The sequence below is a fragment of the Musca autumnalis genome, unplaced genomic scaffold (genome assembly GCF_047663935.1).
Source record: "Musca autumnalis isolate F117 unplaced genomic scaffold, ASM4766393v1 scaffold_5, whole genome shotgun sequence".
Taxonomy (NCBI): domain Eukaryota; kingdom Metazoa; phylum Arthropoda; class Insecta; order Diptera; family Muscidae; genus Musca; species Musca autumnalis.
The window spans coordinates 72,713,566-72,739,108 of record NW_027412088.1 but is presented as its reverse complement, the minus strand read 5'-3'; the positions used below and the strand labels follow the sequence as shown (position 1 = coordinate 72,739,108).

The following is a 25,543-nucleotide window of genomic DNA, read 5'->3' as shown; positions in this document are numbered from 1 at the left end:
ACCCTGTAAGGCATCAGGAATTAGAGTTATATCTTTGTTCACTGTTTTTTAGCTTTTTTAGAGATGACATGTCTGCAGCCAAATCGAATGAGGATTATTTTCGTAGAGCACTTCAACCTTCTAACTCGCTTCCTTCAATGTCCTTTATTTTAAGAGCCGCTATAAAAGTACCACTAGATGACGTTTTTCAGCTTCGAAATATTCTGTAAAAATGCCGCTCAGAAAAATTTTTTCCCATTGAATTAGTTAGTAAAATGGCACATTGCTCATTTCTATGGTCCAGTTTTGTTTTTCTTTTCATTGTTTTTTTTATGGAAGCAGGTAATTTACCCCTTTATTTAGTTATTTCGTTATTATTTCATTTTCACTGATAACAATGGTGTAATCACAAAATTTTTGCATTGTATTTGAATTCAAAACAGAAGTACGTAATTTACTTTGAGTGGTTTGTTTGCTTAGCTTTCACCTCATTGAAATGGGATTTCACACTTGTGTCTTTTATGGGTGGATGGTGAGTCATATTTTCTATGAAAAGGACTTATTATTTAAGAAATCATTGTTTTTATTACATTTCCAAGAAATTGTTACCAATTGTAAATAGGTAAAAGTATTACGATGAAAATATAAAAGTCTTTGCTTGTATGGCTTTTTAATTAAGTAATGCAGAGAAGTTCAGGAATATTTTCAGCTCTTGCTATGAGATAACACGGTGCGCCTTAACTAATTTTAAATGGAAGGTTCTTACACATGGGAAGTTTTTGCAGATTCTGAAACTACAATGTTCATAGATAAGAATAATCGAGAAACAAAAAAAATCGCCGGACACATTTTTAGGGGTTCTTTAGGTTTCCACGATTTTGCTTGGAAACCGCGAGTCCTATGTAAATGGACCTGAGGAAAATGTTGTATTTGTGAAAATTCTCCACAAGATTGTCCTTTATGATAACTTCGTAGGTTTTACCGTTTTTGAGATATAGAAGTTAAAATTGAGACAATGCACTGACTGTATCGCCTCCTTATAAAACAATGTCATTACTGCAATTTCCCAAAATAAACATATATATCTTGAAAATAGTACAACCTAGAAAAAAAATAAATTATCCAATCTTGTTGAGAAATTTCACAGCTTCAACATTTTCATTAGTCCCATTTTGATATGACTTGCGGTTTCCAAGCAAAATCTTGAAGACTTAAGATAAAAACCTAAAAAATTTGAATTGAACCTCTATATCTGAAAAATGGTAAAACCTACGAAAAAAAACCTAAAGGTCAGTTTCGTAGAGAATTTTCACAACTACAACATTTTCTTTAGACTCATTTCGATACGACTTGCGGTTTCCAAGCAAAATCGTGAAACCCTAAAAAACCCTAAAATTGTGAATTTTGATCGCGATTTATTTAAAAATCCCTCTGGCGATTTTTTCTGTTTATTTTATTTTTCTTACCTATAAACATTGCTGTTTCAGAATCCGTGAAATCTTCCCATCTTTAAGCGGTTTTCATCAAAAGTTAGTTAAGGCGCACTAAGCATGATATTGTTTTATAAGGAGACGATACAGTCAGTGCATTGTCTCAATTTGCACTTCTATATCTCAAGAAAAGTAAAAACTACGAAAATATCATAAAGGCCAATCTTGTGCAGAATTTTCACAGCTACAACATTTTCCTTAGGCCCATTTACATAGGACTCGCGGTTTCCAAGCAAAATCGTGAAAACCTAAAGAACCCCTAAAAATGTAAACTTAAATCCCGATTTATTTGAAAATCCCTCCGGCGATTTTTTTTGTTTCTTGATATTTCTCATCAATGAACATTGCAGTTTTAGAATCTGCAAAAACTTCCCAGGTGTAAGCACCTTCCATTTAAATTTGGTTAAGTCACACCGTGATAAGTCAACAAACTACATAGTTAGTTACATTGTGAGGAAACTTAACACAATAAGATTTTTTTATATTTTACTTTTAAATTATTTTGGGAGAATACCAATGTCGTGTTTGTTTCTTGTTTTTCCCTAAAAGTATGCTTCATAAATTAAAAATTTATATAATTCACTTTGGAAATATCTCATTATATGAACATGTTTTTTTTAACATAATAATTAACTGATTAGTTATTATATCGTAATAAATTTAATGGTATACACCTCCCTTTCTACTCTTAAAACATACATACATGCATGCATGTACACAGACAGATAGAAATACATATATTCTAAATATAAATGTATTTAATTTCGGGAGCAAACGTATGAAAACATACTATTTCAGGTAGCATTTGACAAAAAAAGGAAAAAGTGAGGTCTTGCGAGGGGATAGGGTCCCAGATACATAGGTGATTTTTTATACATACATATATGTTCAAATTTATTATAAATAATAACAATGGTACTTTTAAAATGTTTTTATCATAGTATTGAAAAATAATTGCGAAATATTGGTGGAAACCTCCGCTATGTATTGTTTTGACTATTATTCATTTTTATACCCTCAGCCTTTAGGCTATGAAGGGTATATACACTTTCATACGGGCAAAATGTGCCTCATCGAAATAATGGTTTTAGACCCCAAGTATGTTTGGACGAAATGTGTTTCAGACAATTTGGAGTCGATTGAGCAATGTCCGTCCGTCTGTCTGTCTGTCTGGCTGGCTGGAGCGCACGATAACTCTCGAACGGATGAACCGATTCGGTTCAAATTTTGGCTTTCGTAATATTTTGCCCAAACTTAGTTTAAGTTCGAAGATGAGCTATATCGGTCCACTCCTTCCGGTACCTCCCCCACAAAAGTTCGGAAATGTTCGGAAAATTTGTGCGCACGATAACTCTTGAAAGGAGTAACCGATTTGGTCCATACTTTGCCCATCGTGGAGCGTGTACCAGACTTAGATCAAGTTTTAATATGGACTCAATCGGTCCACTCCGTCGTGTACCTCCCACACAAAAATTTGGAAAAGTTCAGTTTAGGACCATCTCTCGAATCGCTTTGATTTTTGCTTTAGCTACTTGTATTCACTGCCCTCCATACGACGGTATAAGTTTCATCAGGGGCAAGTCCATACTTCCTGAGAAAATAGCCTGAAAGTTGCAAAAAAACCCCTATGACACCGTGTGAGGAGGTTGGAGGGCAAAATAACTCTCGAACAGGTCTGCCGATTCGGTCCAAAGTTTGGCCTTAGTAATATTTTGTCCAAACATAGTTTAAGTTCGAAGATAAGCCATATCGGTCCACTCCTTCAGGTACCTCCCCCACAAAAGTTCAAAAATGTTCGGAAAAATTGTGCGTACGATAACTCTTGAAGAGAGTGGCCGAAATGGACCATACTTTACACATCCTAATATATCTAGCAGATATAGATCAGGTTCAAATATGGACTATATTTGTCCACTCCATCCGGTACCTCCCACACAAAATTTCGGATACATGTTCACTTTAAGACCTGCTTTCGAATCATTTTGATTTTTGTTGAAGCAACTTGCATTCGATGCCTCAATTGCGATGGTAAAAATTGTTTCAGGGGCAAGTCCATACTTCTTGAGCAAACAGCCCGAAGGGTGTAAAAACACCCTATGGCACCATATGTAGTGGCTGGAGATCCACTTCCATAATGGTCAATGTCGATCCATTCCTTTTTGTATCTCCTCCGCAAAACGTTTGATCTTTAATCATAATCAACATTTTTGTCGGTTCAAACGCCCAAAATTTTTAAAACCCCCTAAATACATACGTTTTTTGGGAAAAAAGTTTCAATATATTCAGGCTGAGGGTATATCTCTGTCGGCAAAGCCGACTGATACTTTTTTACTTGTTATGTTGTAGTATTGAAAAAGATTGACTTAAATTTTGCATTTATCACTCCTCTCTAAATGTTAATTCAGAGACTATAGCCAACTTTTTGGCCATAACTGTATGTTCATATAACTATAAATGTGTGTATTTTAAACTTCATAACGTAAAATAAAACCAAAGTTAATTTTTTTGTTTTCAAATTTTATTATACAAATATTTGTGTTTGTTTTCGGCGAGCGTGTTTATTCAATAGTAGTGGTAACAGTTATAGTAGTAGTTGTAGTTTAATAGTAATTATTGTAGCTTTTATGTGCTTTTTATCTTTTTTTGCTTTGCTTTAATTTAAATTTAATTTATAAATACAATTTATTGAATATATATAAAGATTTATTTTTTGTTTATTTAGATATGTATATTATTTGCCATAAATTTCTACACGAAATATTATACCATAATTGTATTGTGATTGTAATTTAATATTAACAAAATTAAAACCAGGTCCACCGGAATAAATTGTTGCATGTCCACCGGTACCATTGGTGACCTGATCAAATGCTCGTATGCCCGTGATAATGCGACCATTGCCAATGCCCTTTGAAAAATGGAATATAGGATATAAGTATTTTTTTTTTGCATTAAAAAATATTAAACATAATTTTAAATTGTTGCCACATGATCATACATACATTCATACAATGAAGAAAAATCTCGATGTTAATACCTTCCTTTTGGTATTATTCAGATAAATCTATTTTATTTATAACCAATTTATTATAAGAAAATGTCATTGACCCACTCACCACCACATTGATTCATAATATAACTGCTTTATGACAATTTAGAGGAGAAAATTAAATAAATTATGGGTAAGAAAATGAATAAATAACCCTATAAATAACATGCTTATTTATTCAATACATGAAGGAAATAAAATATTTAACCACTAGTCTTTATTTGGAAATACAGTGTTGAGGAAAGCAATGGTTACTGGCACAGTATTTTAGAAAGGAAAAAATTAAAAAGAATAATAAAAATTTAAATATAAGTAAAAAGAAATACCCTCAGCCACTGACCAAGAAAAAAACAACAAAACCAAACCAAACGCAATAATTATGCCGTATATAAAATATATTGATTTTATATCACGAGTTTGCTTTAAAATCTGTAGGTACCGTAAAGTGGGCTTTTACCAAATCATTGACATATACCAAACATTTTTGGCAACCAAACTTCCTCATAAAGGACTCAAAATATTAAATTATGTTAAAATAAGTTTGAAAGAAATTTTTGAAAAAGTTTTAGAGTTATCTTGCACAATATCCGACAGAGTTTTGAAGCTTGTGGGCCATTATCTTAGGAAGTATTGACTTACTCCGGAACAAAATGTACCATTGTAACAATCCACTGAAAAAAAGAGTCAAAACGATGCGTGACGAATTCCTAAACTTCTTTTAATCCGCATTTTGTGTGGGAGGTACTCGAAGGTGTGGACCGATACAATCCATATTCCAACCTGATACATGACTGGATGAAATATAACGATGTGCAAAGCCTGCACCAATCAAAAATTCCCTGCGAGGATTATCTTGCGGATTTGCCATTTTGGTTGGTGCGGTCAGGGTTTCTTGGAGCTTTTAGGCCAATATCTCAGGAAGTATGGACTTCCACAAGAAAAAAATTGTACCGTCATAAAGGGAGCCACAAGGAAAACTTACTGAAAAAATTGCAAAACCATCCGAGAGGAGCCCTTAAACTTCACTTTATCCGAATTTTGTGTGGGAGATACTCGAAGGTGTGGACCGATACAATCCATTTTTCAACCTGATACATGACTGGATGAAATAATACAATGCGCAAAGCCTGCATCAATGAAAAACTCCCTGCGAGGTTTATCTTGCCGATTTGCCATTTTGGGTGGTGCCGTCAGGGTTTCTTGGAGCTTTTAGGCCAATATCTCAGGAAGTATGAACTTCCACAAGAAAAAAATTGTACCGTCATAAAGGGAGCCACAAGGAAAACTTACTGAAAAAATTTCAAAACGATCCGTGAGGAGCTCTTAAATTTCACTTTATCCGAATTTTGTGTGGGAGGTACCCGAAGGAGTGGACAGATATAGTTCATATTCCAACCTGATACATGACTGGATGAAATAATACGATGTGCAAAGCCTGCACCAATCAAAAATTCCCTGCGAGGATTATCTTGCGGATTTGCCATTTTGGTTGGTGCGGTCAGGGTTTCTTGGAGCTCTTAGGCCAATATCTCAGGAAGTATGGACTTCCACAAGAAAAAAATTGTACCGTCATAAAAGGAGCCACAAGGAAAACTTACTGAAAAAAAATTGCAAAACCATCCGAGAGGAGCCCTTAAACTTCACTTTATCCGAATTTTGTGTGGGAGCTACCCGAAGGAGTGGACCGATACAATCCATATTCCAACCTGATACATGAATGGATGAAATAATACGATGTGCAAAGCCTGAACCAATCAGAAATTCCCTGCGAGGATTATATTGCGGATTTGCCATTTTGGTTAGTGCCGTCAGGGTTTCATGGAGTTTTTAGGCCAATATCTCAGGAATTATTGACTTACTCCGGCAAAAAATTTTACCGTCATAAAGGAAGCCACAAGGAAAACTTACGGAAAAAATTGCAAAACCATCCGAGAGGAGCCCTTAAACTTCACTTTATCCGAATTTTGTGTGAGAGGTACTCGAAGGTGTGGACCGATACAATCCATATTCCAACCTGATACATGACTGGACGAAATAATACGATGTGCAAAGCCTGCACCAATCAAAACTTTCCTGCGAGGATTATCTTGCGGATTTGCCATTTTGGTTGGTGCGGTCAGGGTTTCTTGGAGCTTTTAGGCCAATATCTCAGGAAGTATGGACTTCCGCAAGAAAAAAATTGTACCGTCATAAAGGGAGACACAAGGAAAACTTACTGAAAAAAATTGCAAAACCATCCGAGAGGAGCCCTTAAACTTCACTTTATCCGAATTTTGTGTGGGAGGTACCCGAAGGAGTTGACAGATATAGTTCATATTCCAACCTGATACATGACTGGATGAAATAATACGATGTGCAAAGCCTGCACCAATCAAAAATTCCCTGCGAGGATTATCTTGCGGATTTGAAATTTTGGTTGGTGCGTCCAGGGTTTCTTGGAGCTTTTAGGCCAATATCTCAGGAAGTATGGACTTCCACAAGAAAAAAATTGTACCGTCATAAAGGGAGCCACAAGGAAAACTTACTGAAAAAAATTGCAAAACCATCCGAGAGGGGCCCTTAAACTTCACTTTATCCGAATTTTGTGTACCCGAAGGAGTGGACAGATATAGTTCATATTCGAACCAGATATTTTTTCTGAAAGAAATAATAATACAATGTGCAAAGTTTTGACCAAATCGATTGCTCGCTTCGAGAGTTATCGTTCAGACCATTTTACAGAAAAATTTTGAACTTTTGTGGGGGAGGTACCTGAAGGAGTGGACCGATATGGCCCATCTTCGAACGTAAACTAAGTTTGGACAAAATATTACGATACCCAAAATTTGGTTTGAATCGGTTGAACTGTTCGAGAGTTATCGTGCGCACAAGCCAAACAGGCTGAGGGTATAAAGAAGCCATGACCTCAAAGGTCGAAAAAATTCTAATAAGTTTTTATATCAATTTTATGAATCCCCAAGGAGCATTTGGAAAAAAATTTAAAAATTTTGTTGAACCAAAAAAAAAAAAAAAAATTATATATAAAAATATGTCTATCCCTTAAAAAGTTGGACAGTTTTGACCAGGAAACACAACGGTTCATTTTGTAGGCCTTATTCAGCTTTTTTGATTTTTGTCAAAAACGGTAAGACCTATCAGTAATCGAATAAATTAAAAGTTTTAGGCTTAAGAATTGTCTACAAGAATGGCCTTTGTGACTTTTCAATATAACTCACCATTCGTGAGATATCGTGATGAGGCGGACCGATTAAAGTAACAACGACATGTGTTAGGTATTTCCATAAGCTTTCAAACGATATCCACGTTGCAGTAATCTGTTCAGTCTAACCGGGTCTAACTCGGTTTTAAATATGGTTTTTCAGTTCAAATAAACGACGAACCGTATCCACCGCCCATGAAAAACTCCATCTTTTGACAAAAATTAAAAAAAATATCGGAGAGTTGTCGTTGGGGTCATTCACGTTGGGCTTTCGATTACACTGTGCAACATTTTTAAGGTGATCTTGTGCAAACAATTCAAACTGAGAATTTTTTGAAAGTACAGACCCAAACGACAAAAAACTCCTAGTTGGGTTTTGTTGTGTCAGATCCAGCTCGGATTTTATGGCCCCATCTAAACATGGTTAAATATTGAGTTTTTAAAGAAATTCGGGGCTATATCTCTGAAACCAATGCGAATCTTATTCGGACCTCTGAAGCAAATTTGTAGATAAGGACAGGAATAAAATATATGGAGAAATAATGAACTCGAAAAACTGCATTTATTGCCTCAAATTTCAAATTATATGCAAAAATTCTACAATTTTTATAGATTTCGCACCGTATCTCCAAAACCGTTAATTTTTTCTGAATATTTTCTTTGGAAAAACATTCCCTGGAATGTAATACACAACTGTTCAGAAAATGTTATTGTTGTAAAATGTCTCTAAGCCGTTGTTTTCAGTACATTTTTCAACGACGATTTAATAAAAATGTCAATAATGTAGTGTGAACTGTGTTTGAAATACGTGCTGTAAAAGATATGATGCAAAATACCGCTGAAACAACTTGAAGTAAGCATTTTAGAGTTTCAGAATGTTCTAAAGAATTGCTGAGAACCTTATTTGGAAGATTTTTGCAAACGGTTACTTTCTTCAACTCCCAATAGTTTACTGACCAGAATTTCAGCAATTATGTAAAATTTTCTATATTTTATAGATTTTGATGCACTAAATGGAGTTTTTCTTATGTGGTTTTTTCAAACGATAAGTTCTACTTGTTTAGGGCTACAATATTGCTAAAGACAGCAAGGCCAAATTCCTATTCGTTTCTGAGATAAAGACCAGATAATTGCAAAGAAGTGTAGATTTAGCCCGATTTAGATGAGGCCATAAAATCCGAACTGGATATGACAGGACAAAACCCTACTAGGGTTTTTGTAGTCTAAATATTTACTTTCAAAAAATGCATACTATAAGTTGTTTGCATTTTCAGTGTTGCATAGTGTTACACATGTGGGTTAAATGGGCTATTTTGGCAACATGGAAGAACTCTGCTAAACACACTCCAATTTTCTTGGATTTTTTTCAAGATAGGTATAATTTCCCTGATCAAAGAAACATATAATTTTTGGGGAGACAGACCCTGTTATTCCGGTAATTATAGCCGTTTCAACTGAATATGTGCGTATTTCCCTTATAAGTGCATTTTAATGATGCGTTTTTTTATACCCGCAATACCTCAAGAATGGTTCATTTTAGAAAAAAAAATTATAAAGACCTGATTTGTAGAGAATTCTTCTGTCAACAATAGTTGCTCTAGTCACTTTTTGATTAAACCCACCTTTTTTAAGAAAAATTCGAAAACCAAAAAAATCCCTAAATTTTGAGCTGTGACCCCGAATAATTGTTTTTGCACAAATGGAATTGATGGGGACTTTTATGACATTGCTTCTAATGGCAAACTCTAGCTCTCCACCAAAAGCTTTTTATGTGTAGAATAATGCCACAAAAACATAAGGAGATCGGATCATCCGTTTTCGAGCTTCAGTAGGCCATTTCTAGAAAACATGTTTAAAATTTCGATCTTACATACAAATGACAATGATGTTTCCCTTTCTAACTGTTAATTCTCTTCTACCTATATTTTTAAAATGAGCCAAAATTTGTTTTGTAATACTTGTAGGTGGCCATAAACTCTTAATAAAATCACTTTACCAAAGAGCTCACTTTAACTCTCTCATATGTATAGAAACAGGGGGGACACTTTTGGTTGTGATTGAGAAGCGCGAATATCTATGAAATGTTATTATATTTTTTGGCTGACTTTTGCTATTTTCTTTTTCTTTATTATTTCCTTTTACTTTGTCAAGAATGAGGAATGAATTAATCTCGAATTCTGAGTAAGCCTTATCATTGCTGCTGCCGCTTCACTGAGGCGGCGTTGATATTTTTTGTTCTTTAACAAAACAATAAACAACAAATCTTAGCACAAAAAAATATTAATTATTTGTTTCTTTTATTTTTGCTTTCTTACTCAAGGTTGCTTTCTATTTCTTTTGCTCAGGGTATTGCGTATTTATTTTGTTATTTATTTTTTAATTTTACACTTTTGGAAATTCTAATAAATGTATGTATTTTCAACAGTGATACATAATGGTGAGACCACGTTTATTTTAAAAAGAAATATTCGCCAAAGTGAGTTTGATACCAAAAAAGGATTCACTTATTCATTATGAATCTTGCCATTGTTTTGGTTTTCTTCGTATTTGTATTTATTGGCATTTCCAACAGTGATAAATAATGGTAAAACCACATTTATTTTAAAAGTTCTCTACTAAAGCGAGTTTGGTGTAAAAAAGGATTAAATTATTCATCATCAATCTTGCCCATACACCACCGACAAAGCCATAATCCGATGTATTTATTATTTACGCTAAAGATAATTCTCGAACCCCAATTATAGGGCCCCTTCAAACACTTCATGGAATAATTTTCATAATCAAAATAAATCGCGATAATTCTTAAAAAATGGTCGATCCCCTACTGTCACTAGATATCAGGATTCAACGGCGTTTGTACGGATTATTCAGAAAAGGTTTTTATTTAATTATTGTTTTGATTGTTTGAATAATCCATGTGACCCTGGGAAAGACGAACTAAAATTTGAAAATAACCAATTGTCTTCTTCTTAAACAATGAAAGAAAAATATTAAAATTATTTTCTATGTAAAATATGAAATCTCTCCTTTCCCAATGCCATATCATATTTGACGTAGTCTTCATTATTATATTCAAATATAATATATTCTAATATGTATAATGAATGATTGGGTGGTGGCAATGTGCAAAATTGCGTTTTCTCCATTTACCGGAAATCTTGAAATTGTATATGAGTGTATGAGTTTTTTGATGAACATATTTTTTTTTTTTAAAAACAAAAACTTGGAATATACTCGTATGTACTACGCCTGAACTACTACTTCATGATAATATTTGTATACACATCATCATTATATGTTTCGTAACTGATAAGGGTATTCTCTCATGCTTATACTGTAGCAGAATGTACATACATACTCGTATGTATGTGCGTATTTGCAGGCACATGAGACTGTTGATATTTGTTTTTTTTTGTATTATATTAGAGATTATTTTGCATAATAATAGTAATATTAATGTTGAATGAAATTGAAATTATTTTAGCAATGAAAGGAAATATAGTTTCATAGTTGTAACTATTTACTGTCAAACAAAACAATATCGAAATTTGTAGGATTAAAATGTGATGTCTATCATGAAGCATCGTAGAAGCAATCTTTATCCCAGAAAGGGTCTATAGCAGCACCCTTTGTTTCAGAAAGGGCCTATAGCAGCAGCCCTTCTTTCAGAAAGGGTCTATAGCAGCAGCCTTTCTTTCAGAAAGGGTTTATAGCAGCACCCTTTCTTTCAGAAAGGGTCTATAGCAGCAGCCTTTCTTTCAGAAATGGCCTATAGAAGCACCCTTTATTTAAAAAAGGGTCTACAGAAGCACTCTTTCTTTCAGAAAGGGTAATAGCAGCACCCTTTATTTCAGAAAGTGTGTATAGAAGCATCCTTTCTTTGACAAAGTGCCTATGGAAGCACCCTTCCTTTCAGAATGGATCTATTGAAGCACCCATTCTTTTAGAAAGGCTCTATAGAAGCACCCATTCTTTTAGAAAGGCTCTATAGAAGCACCCTTAGATTCAGAAAGTGTCTATAGAAGCACCCTTTCTTTCAGAGAGGGTCTATAAAAGCACCCTTTATTTCAGAGAGGGTCTTTCTTTCAGAAAGTATCTATAGAAGTACCATTTTTTCAAAAGGGTCTGCAGAAGCACTCTTTCTTTCAATAAGAATCTATAGAAGCATCATTTCTATTAGAAAGGGTCTATAGAAGCACCCTTTCTTTCAGATAGGGTCTATAGAAGCACCCTTTCTTTCAGATAGGGTCTATAAAAACACCCTTTCTTTCAGATAGGGTCTATAAAAACACCCTTTCTTTCAGATAGGGTCTATAAAAACAACCTTTCTTTCAGAAAGTATCTATAGGAGCACCCTTTCTTTGAGATAGGGTCTATAAAAGCACCCTTTCTTTCAGATAGAGTCTATAAAAGCACACTTTCTTTTAGAAAGGGTCTATAGAAGCACTCTTTCTTTCAGAAAGTATCTATAGAAGCACCCTTTCTTTCAGAAAGTATCTATAGAAGCACCCTTTCTTTTAGAAATGTTCTATAGGAGCACCATTTCTTTCAGAAAGTATCTATAGAAGCACCCTTTCTTTTAGAAATGTTCTATAGGAGCACCATTTCTTTCAGAAAGGTTCTATAGGAACACAATTTCTTTCAGAAAGGATCTATAGAAGCAGCCTTTGTTTTTGAAAGGTTCTATAGAAGCACCCTTTGTTTTAGAAAGGTTCCATAGAAGCACCCTTTGTTTTAGAAAGGTTCTATAGAAGCACCCTTTGTTTTAGAAAGGTTCTATAGAAGCAGCCTTTCTTTTAGAAAGGTTCTATAGAAGCAGCCTTTCTTTTAGAAAAGTTCTATAGAAGCACCCTTTGTTTTAGAAAGGTTCTATAGAAGCACCCTTTGTTTAAGAAAGGTTCTATAGAAGCACCCTTTGTTTTAGAAGCAGCCTTTCTTTTTTTTTTTTTTTTTGGATTTTAATGGGGTTGGTCGATTACCCAAAGTAATCGTGAACCACAGCTGAGTTACGATGTGATAGTATCGTTATCGATTTATCGATTTTTGTGTGTTCTCTTTTGATGGTTGTTTCTATGTTGTGTTTATAAACATATTTTTGCTTTATGAATGAATCTGCATAGTTCTTGTAGTATTGAGTGCGAGTGATTTTTTAGTAGACTGGGTAAGTTGTTGAATTTTTTGAAGAAAGTAAAATTATTTCTTATTGTATTATACTTGCAGCATCTGAAAATAACATGGTCATCAGTTTCCACTGTGTTGCAGTCTTCACATATGTTGGTGCTGGTAATTTTCATTTTATGGAGGTAGTTTTTTCCGTAGGTATGCCCTACAAACAATCTGTTGATGAGTTTTATGTCATCTGGTGCTAGAGATGACCCAGAGTGCCAATGACTTTTTGGTGGTTCTGGGAAAAATTGGAAGAAGTAAGATCCTTTTGTATTTGAGATTTCCTTGTAATTGTTAACCCATTCCTCCCATAGGAGTTCATATATTTTCGAGTAGCCATCTTTGACAGCTAACTGTGATGGAATTAAGCAGCCTACATCTACCGCATACTTTGCAAATTGGTCTGCTCGTTCATTTGCCGGAATAACGATGTGGGACGGTGTCCATATAAAGGTGATATTTCCAATCGAGGAGTTGTTGATTTTGTGCATAATATCGTTGGCCAGATAGTTGTGCGATGAGTTATTTTTCAAGACGAGTAGTGCGTTTTTGCTATCAGTAAGGATAACTGCCTTTTCAATGCCATCTTCCAAAATTATATCAATTGCTTTATTTATAGAGTGAAGCTCCCCCATTAGGGATGACAGTTTCGAATCTATCTTAAAGAGAAAGTTGTGATCGCATGAGATATTACAAACTGCGCAGCCAGTACAATTATTTGTCACCGATGCATCTGTCGCCCAAATTGAGGCACCTACAAATCTGATGTCATCAAGTTTTTCTTGCAGTGTTGCTTTAAAGAATTCCTTCGATTGGTTGTTTTTGGACGAATTGAAGATGTTCAGCAGAAAGGATACCTTATTAGTTGGTAAGACATTTTCATTTATTTTTATATTGTCGAAAATATGTTTAAATTTCGTATAAACCATGCCTAAACTGGTTTTTGCAGATGGTGCTTTGGTGATTTTATCATAGGTGTGTCTATGGAAGATCTTGAATTTAATTAATTCTTTAGATGCTAAATACTGCGAACGCTGTTCTGGTGGTAGACATAAAGCTAGGGCATATATTGTGTGAACTGGAGTAGATGGTGTAAGTCCAAGACTTCTCCTGAATGTCTGGTTTTGAAAAGTGGTAACTTTACGGTTTATATAGGTTGGCATATGCGCCATTGACGAGATTGAATATTCCGTTTTGGAGCAGATGAGCGATTTGGATAGAGTAATTGCAGTTTTTGGATTAATTCCTTTTCGGACTGAAGTTATCATTTTTAGTGCGTTTATCGAGTTGTTGCATGAAGCCATTACATCATCATAATGTTCTTTTAAGGTAAGACTGTTTTTTATATTTCTTCCAAGAAACTTGATCATATTGACCGCTTTTATTGCAGTGCCTTGAATGTGTATATTTGGAATCTTCCTGGCTCCTTTAGCCACGTACATCACAGCCGTTTTATCATAGTTTTGTTTGAGATTTAATTTCGAAAGAATCTGGTGGAAAGAGTTTAATTTCTGTTGAAGATTGTAATTGGCGATATCAAAGTCCTTGTTTGTAGACAGCAAGATGAAATCATCCGCAAACTGAAACATATAAGTATTTTCATTAACAATACCATGAAGGCCTAGTGTATATATATTGAAGAGTGTCGGGCTCAAACAACTTCCTTGAGGAAGTCCGTTGAATATTTCCAGTTCATTTTTCCCCATGACTAGGATACGGTGTCTTAAAAAGTTGATAATCCATTGAATGAGATCCAGAGGACAGTGCAGTTCTTTCAACATGTTATAAAGCAGGTCAATTTTGACGCATTCGTATGCTTTTTCAACATCCATTGATAACATAATTACTTTATCTCCCCTTTCTTTATGGTAGTTGATGGTGTGCAGAATGTCATTGATGCACATTGACGCCGAAAGATGTTTTCTATATGCGTATGTGTTGGGCGGCAGTATTTTGTTTTGATCTAAGAAATTCTGTAGACGATCCTTGATAATCAAATTGATTATTTTAACAAAAACGGAAATCAGCGCAATTGGCCTATAACTGGTTATCAATTCAAGGTCTTTCCCTCTTTTGGGAATAGGAACGATTTTTATTTTCCGCCATTCATCCTTAATATCACATTTCTGCCATGCAATATTCATGGCATTAAGTTAGTTCTTCTTTGACATGTCTGAGAGGTGACTCACCATTTCGTATGTAATACCATCGAGTCCAGCCGCCGAAGGTTTCTTTTTTGTTTTCAATGCCTTGGAGAATTCTTGAAGAGTAAGGTTGGAAGTTGTTTGATGTTCAACAGCAATAAAATTGACCGGAGTGTTATCTGGGACTTGGTTCTTTAGATGAGTTAAAAAGTTTTGATCATTATCAGAGGACCACTTTGATTGTGATGATGAAGATAGCGAATTCCGGCATCCACGTACAAGTCTAAATAGACCTTTGGAGTTTGGATCATTACTTAATTGTTCAACATTTTGTTTAAAAGAATGTGCTTTTGCATATTTCACTGAATTGTGAAAGTTCTTTTTTGCTTCATTAAGTTTTTGAGCATTTATGTTATTGTTTTGTAAATCAAATACTTTTTGGGCAGCAATCTTCAGTCTATAATTTTTTTCCACAACTGAGTCCCACCATGCTTTTGGAGAATTTTTCTCGTTAATTGTAAAAGTTGCTTCTTGCATTTTATCCTTAAAGGTTTGTTGGATATCATCGAATGACGAGTTGAGAGTGGCGTTTTGTAAACTTTTAAGAAGTTTGTTTTTAGCTAAGAATTTTTGTGATTTTTTTGAAACGCTTATAATTTTTATAATTACTGGAAAATGATGACCTCCACCTAATGTGAAGGGGTGAACATCCCATTCGACATTTAGGGAGGTGTTTGTAAATGTTAGGTCTAGTACCGATCCCATAGGCTCATTTAACCGTTTTTTAAAAGTATGTTTTCCATTGTTAAGAACACGAAAACTGGATGAATCAAACAAATTTTTTACAAGTTTTCCTCGCTGTGAGTCAAAGCAGTCTCCATATGAAGAGTGCCGCGCGTTAAAATCGCCGCATATGAATACAATTGCCTTTGTTTCCAGGAATGAGAACAGTTTTTCTAATTCATGTTTTATGTCATTGCACTTTAGCGAGTGTGGAAAATACACAGAGACTAGAGTTATATTTGTGGAAAGACTCGTAGTTTCACATATTAGTATATCAAAAGGGGTTTGATATGATATTTTTTTAAATTTTAACTTTTTGTGAATTAAAAACGCGACACCGCCATAGTTATCTTCGCGTTTTTTGGAAATAATATTATAATTTAATATTGATGTTGCATTTTTGCTTTCATCAATATTGAAAATTTCACTTAAAATACATATATCAATTTTTAGTTTGTTTAAATGAAATTCTAAGGAGTTTTTATTTTTGGTTAAACTTTGTATGTTATATTGTAGAATGTTCATTATTAATTTATTAAAAAAGAAAATTTATTGTTTTTAGGATGGTGACTCAGATTTTGACGAATCGATTAATGGATTATTTGAAACTGGAACAGGATTTATTGAGATAGTTTTCTGAAAGTTCTTTAGTACATTTAGGCCTTCTGGGCAATTTAAAGAGGTAAGTATATTGGACATTTGTGCTGTAAAGTTTGTAATTTCTTTTTCTAGGTTCGAAACTTTTGAAAAGTTTGGGTGCTGGTATACTGGTTTGGATGGAACAACTTGGATCGGGTTTGCAGTTGGCAAGTTTGGCTTTGATCTTGGAGCAGCAACTTTACTATATTTGACTTTTGTGATTCTTCTATTTATTTCATCATTAACACTTCTTTTTGGCATTGGTTTTGTTTTTATAATTGGGAATGCATTATCATATTCATCTTCAGATAAAATGTCATAATAGTTTTGAGTTTCTGGATATTTCTGTATTACTTCTCTTCTTGAGAGATTGGAAAGGGCCATTATACTTTTTATATTCTTTTCCTCGCGCCATTTTGGACATTTTTTGAAATCGGTAGATATGTGGTTTGTATCATTACACAAAATACATACTGAAAGCTCGCAGTTCATTTTGCACACAGTTGTAGTTAAACAATCTGAGCATTTCTCAGTCTTGCATTGGTTTGGACATACAAAGGTTTTTCCACATTTCAAGCATCTCTTTTCTGACCTGCAGTGTAGAGCAATGTGGCCAAGTCTACCACAATTCTTGCATTGCCGAACGGGAGGGACATAAAGATCGGGAACGATTCTGCAGCCGCACATAAATATTTCTTGAGGTATTCCATCATAAATTACACCTATTTTCACTGTTTCAGTGGGTTCAAATTGACCTTTTTCATTTTTCCTCATAAATCTGAAAACAGACACTACATCCATGTCATTGTTTGCCTCTATTCATCTTCTTATTGTTTCACCAAGGATGGTTTTAGGAACATTTCTGATGACATAAAATCTCTGCACGTATCGTTCAGGGATTTCAGCCTTTAATTGTTTTGATGACAGCATTTCGTTTTGTATGAACGTATTTGCGGCGGAAAAGTTGTTGAATGTTAGTCTGAATAGATTGTATCCAATATTCTTGCAGACATAATTAGAAGGCATTCCTATTGTATCCAATAGTGCATAAAGGTGCAGTTCAGAGTTTTTTCTTCGTGAAGAAACTGGGGTACTTGATGATGGATGATGTTCGGTGTATTCGATTTTGGTATTGTTTAAGGCATTGTAGTTGTAAATTGATGTATAATCAATATTTGATTGTATTTGTGATGAATGTGGTGAATTATTTTCCCCTTTCGGAGTACCGCCATTATCTGGTTTAAAATTTTTATTTTCATTAGTAATGATGGGAGCTTTTCTTTTATTAATTTCCCCCGGGACTGGGGGCTTTACAGTTCTTGACGGGGGAGGGTCTTCGTCCCCGTCCATAATTGATTTGGTTTTTTTTATTTAATTTTTAATTAAAAAAATTTAACATAAAAACTTCCAAACAGAATGATAAAGGAAAGCAGAAAACACTTTCACATATGTTTTGTTGTTTTGGTTTTGTTTGTTTATTTTTATTCGTAACTACGATCGAGAGAACCGTCTATCATCAACAGATGTTGAGTATCGACTGTGAAGCAGCCTTTCTTTTAGAAAAGTTCTATAGAAGCACCCTTTCTTTTAGAAAGGTTCTATAGAAGCACCCTTTCTTTTAGAAAGGTTCTATAGAAGCACCCTTTCTTTTAGAAAGGTTCTATAGAAGCACCCTTTCTTTTAGAAAGGTTCTATAGAAGCACCCTTTCTTTTAGAAAGGTTCTATAGAAGCACCCTTTCTTTTAGAAAGGTTCTATAGAAGCACCCTTTCTTTTAGAAAGGTTCTATAGAAGCACCCTTTCTTTTAGAAAGGTTCTATAGAAGCACCCTTTCTTTTAGAAAGGTTCTATAGAAGCACCCTTTCTTTTAGAAAGGTTCTATAGAAGCACCCTTTCTTTTAGAAAGGTTCTATAGAAGCACCCTTTCTTTTAGAAAGGTTCTATAGAAGCACCCTTTCTTTTAGGAAGGTTCTATAGAAGCACCCTTTCTTTTAGAAAGGTTCTATAGAAGCACCCTTTCTTTTAGAAAGGTTCTATAGAAGCACCCTTTCTTTTAGAAAGGTTCTATAGAAGCACCCTTTCTTTTAGAAAGGTTCTATAGAAGCACCCTTTCTTTTAGAAAGGTTCTATAGAAGCACCCTTTCTTTTAGAAAGGTTCTATAGAAGCACCCTTTATTTTAGAAAGGTTCTATAGAAGCACCCTTTCTTTTAGAAAGGTTCTATAGAAGCACCCTTTCTTTTAGAAAGGTTCTATAGAAGCACCCTTTCTTTTAGAAAGGTTCTATAGAAGCACCCTTTCTTTTAGAAAGGTTCTATAGAAGCACCCTTTCTTTTAGAAAGGTTCTATAGAAGCACCCTTTCTTTTAGGAAGGTTCTATTGAAGCACCCTTTCTTTTAAAAAGGTTCTATAGAAGCACCTTTTCTTTTAGAAAGGTTCTATAGAAGCACCCTTTGTTTTAGAAAGATTCTATAGAAGCACCCTTTCTTTTAGAAAGGTTCTATAGAAGCACCCTTTCTTTGAGAAAGTATCTATAGAAGCACCCTTTCTTTGAGAAAGTATCTATAGAAGTGCCCTTTTTTAAGAAATTATCTATAGAAGCACCCTTTCTTTCAGACAGGGTCTATAGAAGCGCCCTCTCTTTCAGAAAGGATATATAAAGGCACCCTCTCTTTCAGAAAGGGTAGATAAAGGCACCCTCTCTTTCAGAAAGGGTATATAAAGGCACACTTTCTTTCAGAGAGGATATATAGAAGCACCCTTTCTTATAGAAAGGGTCTATAGTAGCACCCTTTCTTATAGAAAGGGTCTATAGTAGCACCATCTGTTTTAGAAAGGGTCTATAGAAGCACAATCTGTTTTAGAAAGGGTCTATAGAAGCACAATCTGTTTTAGAAAGGGTCTATAGAAGCACCATCTGTTTTAGAAAGGGTCTATAGAAGCACAATCTGTTTTAGAAAGGGTCTATAGTAGCACCATCTGTTTTAGAAAGGGTCTATAGAAGCACCATCTGTTTTAGAAAGGGTCTATAGAAGCACAATCTGTTTTAGAAAGGGTCTATAGTAGCACCATCTGTTTTAGAAAGGGTCTATAGAAGCACAATCTGTTTTAGAAAGGGTCTATAGAAGCACCATCTGTTTTAGAAAGGGTCTACAGAAGCACAATCTGTTTTAGAAAGGGTCTATAGAAGCACCATCTGTTTTAGAAAGGGCCTATAGAAGCACCATTTGTTTTAGAAAGGGCCTATAGAAGCACAATCTGTTTTAGAAAGGGTCTATAGAAGCACCCTTTCTTTCAGAAAGGATATATAGAAGCTCCCTTTCTTTCAGTAAGTGTCTATAGAAGCACCCTTTTCTTTCAGAAAGTGTCTATAGAAGCACCCTTTCTTTCAGTAAGTGTCTATAGAAGCACCCTTTCTTTGAGCAAGTGTCTATATAAGCAGCCTTTCATTAAGAAAGGGTCTATAGAAGCACCCTTTCTTTTAAAAAGAGTCTATAGAAGCACCTTTTTTCAGAAGGGATCTATAGAAGCACCCTTACTGTACAGCAAACCAACTGTCGGATGCCCTGCAAGTCTGAAGTATTTCTGAGCCACCTTCCAAAAAATCGTTCCCATTTTTTACTGGATTTTCATAAAAGAAATTGTCGGCAATAAATACTTTCTCCGAATTTCCCAAGGTCAACCACATCTCAAAATCGGTTTATCTCGTCGAGATATGAAGATTGGTATACCACATTGGGGGTCTCCGACGAAGATTTCGCGGTGTTACATGAATTTTTACAAAACAAACTTATAATACCCTTTTCCACATTGTGGTACAAAAAGCTCATATTCTTGCATAAATATGAAAAAAAATAAAATTTTTAAAGTTGATCTTGATTTCCTTTGCAACTACTAGACCGCATTCGAATTATTTTTAATGCTTCGGAAAGCTGATTATAGTATTTGTCAAACAAAAAAAATCCGAAAATATCTCTATCCGATCTCTATCACTATCCGAGGGTTATTACTTTTTTACAACCTCATATCCCTGTATCATAGCGTGATGAGTTTCTATATAAGATTACATAAAATCTTAATTATAAGGTGATTCGGTGAAAAAAACCGCACGCACAAAATAATTTTAAAATTTAAATTTATCAGGATTTTGGGCAATTTTTTGAAGTCACTGTAGGCAGATATATGATTGGAAATAAACTATAGATCCACATGAGATAACTAAAGCGACATAACATTTGTTTCTATGGCTTCCAATGTCTCTAGTCAGGAGTTAGTCCCGTAAGTAAATCCATCTATTGACATTTTTTGACCCTGCAGTCTTCTATCTTTATACTTCTTTATTAAGATTTTGTTATTACTCATTTGAAATCCTCATGTCTTTTTATGGCACTTAAAAAGGAAATTATATTGTTATAATAATATTGTTTCAATGATTAATTTAAAAATCATGGAATTATTCGCGGTTTATATTGCTATTTTTACAACTTTTACTTCGAACCATTTTTGTATAAAAATCGCCGAGTTTTTTAATGTTTTCAAACACACAACGTTTTGTAATTGAAGAGTATAAACATTGCACTTCTCCAGTCTTGCATTCCTCTTTCGAAGATGAAATCTTTTCTCTGTGCTATTATAGTCTTGGTGGCCTGTGTCACTGTGTCATTAGGTCATAGCCAATATTGGGGCGATCGTAAGTCAGGCGATCATGTTATATACCGTCGTAATTTTGGAACTCAGGCAAAACATGATCAAGCTCAAATACAATGGACATCTTTTCCCAATGTAAGTTTTATGACTGGAATCTATATATCGTCACCTGAAATGTTCAATGACGTAACCCTCAAAGGTTTTTGGGCATTTCAGGTGACGATATAAAGAAATAAAATATATATGTTTTTTTTTTTGTATTTTAGCAACGTCACAGCAAACATCTCATTACCGCCATCCATGTAATTGACAAGTCTAATGAGAGTTTTACACCAATCTTAAAAAGTGGTGGACCTGGTGAAACTTTTGCCAATCTGAAATATCAGGGCAAAAAGGGTAAAGGCTTCCAAGGCGAAATTTTGATATACGGCATATAAAAAAACAATCATTTATTTTTCTAAATTCCATTGATGTTAAACTTTTCCAATATTATTTTTTATTACAAATGGAATAAAATGTTGTTTTAAAATAATTTGTTTCCTTCCCTTTTCTTTTCATTTCAAGACTACATCAGCATTAGAGTTAGGTACTGACAAATCTATGTTTCTTTCTGAAAGGATCTATAGAAGCACCCTTTCTTTTAGAAAGGGTCTATAGAAGCACCATCTGTTTTAGAAAGGGTCTATAGAAGCACCATCTGTTTTAGAAAGGGTCTATAGAAGCACCATCTGTTTTAGAAAGGGTCTATAGAAGCACCCTTTCTTTCAGAAAGGATCTATAGAAGCACCCTTTCTTTCAGAAAGGATCTATAAAAGCACCCTTTCTTTCAGAAAGGATCCATAGAAGCACCCTTTCTTTCAGAAAGTGTCTATAGAAGCACCCTTTCTTTCAGTAAGTGTCTATAGAAGCACCCTTTCTTTCAGCAAGTGTCTATATAAGCAGCCTTTTTTAAGAAAGGGTCTATAGAAGCACCCTTTCTTTTAAAAAGAGTCTATAGAAGCACCTTTTCTTTCAGAAGGGATCTATAGAAGCACCCTTATTGTACAGCAAACCAACTGTCGGATGTCCTGCAAGTCTGAACTATTTCTAAGGCACCTTCCAAAAAAATCGTTCCCATTTTTTATTGGATTTTCATAAAAAAATTGCCGGCAATAAATACTTTCTCCGAATTTCCCAAGGTCAACCACTCCGAGTTTCGTGCCGATTTCGGAACGATTGGTTTGCCGTGTAAATACATTAAATTAAACGTTATATTACGATGGTTCTATAGCACTGTGAAAAACTGGTTTAATGAACTCGATCGTGGCCGATGCTCGCTCAAAGACGAAGGTCGTGGAGGCAGTCCAAATACGGCCGTTGTGCCAGAGAACATTGATGCCGTGCGTGAACTGATAGCACAAGGTCGCCATGTGTGACATACCACCGTGATATAGAGGCATCCTTGGGCAATTTTGCCACTAGCATATATTCGATATTATATGAACATCTGTCCGTAAAAAGATTTCTTCTCGTTGGATCCCTCACAATATGACAATTCATTTATTTCAAATATTTATTAAAATAACAAATTACAATAAAATTATTTAAAAAATAGCACTAGCATCTAAGGATATCGGCTAATGTGACATTGATTTTAAATAATAATATTCAAAATCGAAAGCCATTTTTTGCAAAATTGATTTTGTTTCACATTTATGTCATGTGAGTTGAGAAACATTGGGTGGGCATTATGTTCTTACTTTCTTATTTTTTTCGTTATCATATTTAATGATTTTTTTTATATGAATATAAAAGTAATTTTTTTCAGTTTATGTATGTATGTATGAACTTTGGCAACACAATTCACAATAACAAAAGAAAAGAAGAAACATTTTAATATTCTTACGTTTTTGGGATATTTAATTTCATGTGTCACATATTTGCCCGGCGATGAGGCATTGAATACTTGTTCGGCATGCAGCAGCTGAGCAGAATTGGAAATATTACCCCAGGTACTGGAAATGGCATATGTGGTTGCCAGCAGGCACAGCACAACAGTGATAAGGATATATTTTAAATTAGGCATGTTTTTTCAAGATTGTATCTTCTTTGTTTTTTATTTAATTTTTTAATTTTTTCAATATATTGTTGTATTATGTTTTGTTTTTATTATCACTCTAAAATGGGTTTTTGAATTATTGTTTTTTGTTTTCTTGATATTTGATTGTTAACTTTAAAATTTCGCTATTTTCCTTCGATTCCGGTGTCACACTACTTGGTCAGTTTGTTTCAATTGATAAACCGTTTTCTAACACCCAAAATTTAAAACTAATTTCAATTTCCGTTTTTCTTTCGTTGTTTTCTCCGTGGCTGGAGAAGTTTAGCTTAATATTGGGCCTCTATACACAGACTGTTGTGTTCAATTGAAGTCTCTCTTTGGGGGCAGAATTCATTCGGTTCCTGATAAAGCAACATTTGTATCCGGCCAGCACGGCTCTCTCAAGAGAGAGACTCTTTCTCTGTTGGTTTTTTGAACTGAATTGAGCTACGCTGTCATTTTCTTATCAGTTCTTATTTCTTATTTGGGATTTTTAAGCCTGTGTTGTAGATATTTTGTAGGTTTTTTTTTGAGCAAAAAATACTAAAAGAAAAACCAGAAAGTATGGCAAACCAAGCCATACAAATGTTTTTGAACTTATGTCCAGAAATATTAATTTTTTTTTCACACACATATAAATACAAACATACATACATATGTTGGATTGGTTATTTATTCTTTAGCAAACATTTTGCTAGGACAAAACATGTGATTCTATGGGTCAGGCAATGATAACAATGTGTGATAATTATGCGTCATATTTACACTTAGCAGACGATGTAACCATACCACCCCAACCACTTTACTAAAGTGCCCCGTTTACCTTAGTTTTTCGTTTTAAATATTTTTTCATGAAATCATTATTCTGTGTTCTAAAAATAAATATTCATTGATAATTCGAAAAGAATTAGTGTCAACGGTCAAAGAATAGATTATTTTGGGAAACATAGATTTGTCAGTACCTAACTCTAATGCTGCTGTAGTTTTGAAATGAAAAGAAGAGGGAAGGAAACAAATTATTTTAAAACAACATTTTATTCCATTTTTAATAAAAAATAATATTGGAAAAGTTAAACAACAATGGAATTTAGATAAATAAATGATTGTGTTTTTATATGCCGTATATCAAAACTACGCCTTGGAAGCCTTTACCCTTTTTGCCCTGATATTCCAGATTGGCAAAAGTTTCACCAGGTCCACCACTTTTTAAGATTGGTGTAAAACTCTCATTAGACTTGTCAATTACATGGATGGCGGTAATGAGATGTTTGCTGTGACGTTGCTAAAATACAAAAAATATATATTTTATTTCTTTATATCGTCACCTGAAATGCCCAAAAACCTTTGAGTTAGTTACGCCATTGAACATTTCAGGTGACAATATATGGATTCCAGTCATAAAACTTACATTGGGAAAAGATGTCCATTGTATTTGAGCTTGATCATGTTTTGCCTGAGTTCCAAAATAATGACGGTATATAACATGATCGCCTGACTTACGATCGCCCCAATATTGGCTATGACCTAATGACACAGTGACACAGGCCACCAAGACTATAATAGCACAGAGAAAAGATTTCATCTTCGAAAGAGGAATGCAAGACTGGAGAAGTGCAATGTTTATACTCTTCAATTACAAAAGGTTGTGTGTTTGAAAACATTAAAAACTCGGCGATTTTTATACAAAAATGGTTCGAAGTAAAAGTTATAAAAATAGCAATATAAACCGCGAATAATTCCATGATTTTTAAATTAATCATTGAACCAATATTATTATAACAATATAATTTCCTTTTTATGTGTCATATATAGACATGAGGATTTCAAATGAGTAATAACAAAATCTTAATAAAGAAGTATAAAGATAGAAGACTGCAGGGTCAAAAAATGTCAATAGATGGATTTACTTACGGTACTAACTCCTGATTAGAGACATTGGAAGCCACAGAAACAAATGTTATGTCGCTTTAGTTATCTCATGTGGATCTAAAGTTTATTTCCAATTATATATCTGCTTACAGTGACTTCAGGTGAGGTTTTTTTTTTTTCACCGAATCGCCTTATAATTAAGATTTTATGTAATCTTATATAGAAACTCATCACGCTATGATACAGGGATATGAGGTTGTAAAAAAGTAATAACCCTCGGATAGAGATAGAGATCGGATAGAGATATTTTCGGATTTTTTTTTTGTTCGACAAATACTATAATCAGCTTTCCGAAGCATTAAAAACATTCGAATGCGGTATAGTAATTGCACAGGAAATCAAGATCAACTTTAAAAATTTTATTTGAAAATGTTTGCCTTTTCATTTTTTTTAATTAATATTTTTTAATTAATTTCTCTTTGGAATCAAGCTTTATGATCAATA

General features: G+C 34.2%; 4 protein-coding genes and 1 long non-coding RNA gene across 5 annotated transcripts in view; 2 read left to right on the top strand and 3 right to left on the bottom strand.

Annotated features, from left to right (window-relative positions):
* Wnt5 (Wnt oncogene analog 5) overlaps positions 1-25,543 on the bottom strand; it is a 649,366-nt gene that overhangs the window by 204,688 nt on the left and 419,135 nt on the right. The gene's annotated exons all lie outside the window — the stretch shown is intronic.
* Positions 4,151-23,496, bottom strand: LOC141405042 (probable salivary secreted peptide). The gene is made up of 2 exons (XM_073989010.1): positions 22,979-23,496; positions 4,151-4,377 (listed from the first exon to the last, which is right to left on the bottom strand). The coding sequence occupies exons 1-2, from the start codon at positions 23,156-23,158 to the stop codon at positions 4,201-4,203; spliced, it is 357 nt and encodes a 118-aa protein (XP_073845111.1). The 5' UTR covers positions 23,159-23,496; the 3' UTR covers positions 4,151-4,200.
* LOC141387491 (uncharacterized) lies at positions 13,967-16,740 on the top strand. The gene is made up of 3 exons (XR_012408573.1): positions 13,967-14,212; positions 16,373-16,492; positions 16,543-16,740. It is a non-coding gene; the product is annotated as an uncharacterized lncRNA (long non-coding RNA).
* On the top strand, positions 21,003-21,530 carry LOC141405986 (uncharacterized). Its single transcript, XM_073990954.1, has 2 exons — positions 21,003-21,228; positions 21,360-21,530. The coding sequence occupies exons 1-2, from the start codon at positions 21,055-21,057 to the stop codon at positions 21,528-21,530; spliced, it is 345 nt and encodes a 114-aa protein (XP_073847055.1). The 5' UTR covers positions 21,003-21,054.
* Positions 24,282-24,803, bottom strand: LOC141405984 (uncharacterized). The gene is made up of 2 exons (XM_073990952.1): positions 24,579-24,803; positions 24,282-24,452 (listed from the first exon to the last, which is right to left on the bottom strand). The coding sequence occupies exons 1-2, from the start codon at positions 24,750-24,752 to the stop codon at positions 24,282-24,284; spliced, it is 345 nt and encodes a 114-aa protein (XP_073847053.1). The 5' UTR covers positions 24,753-24,803.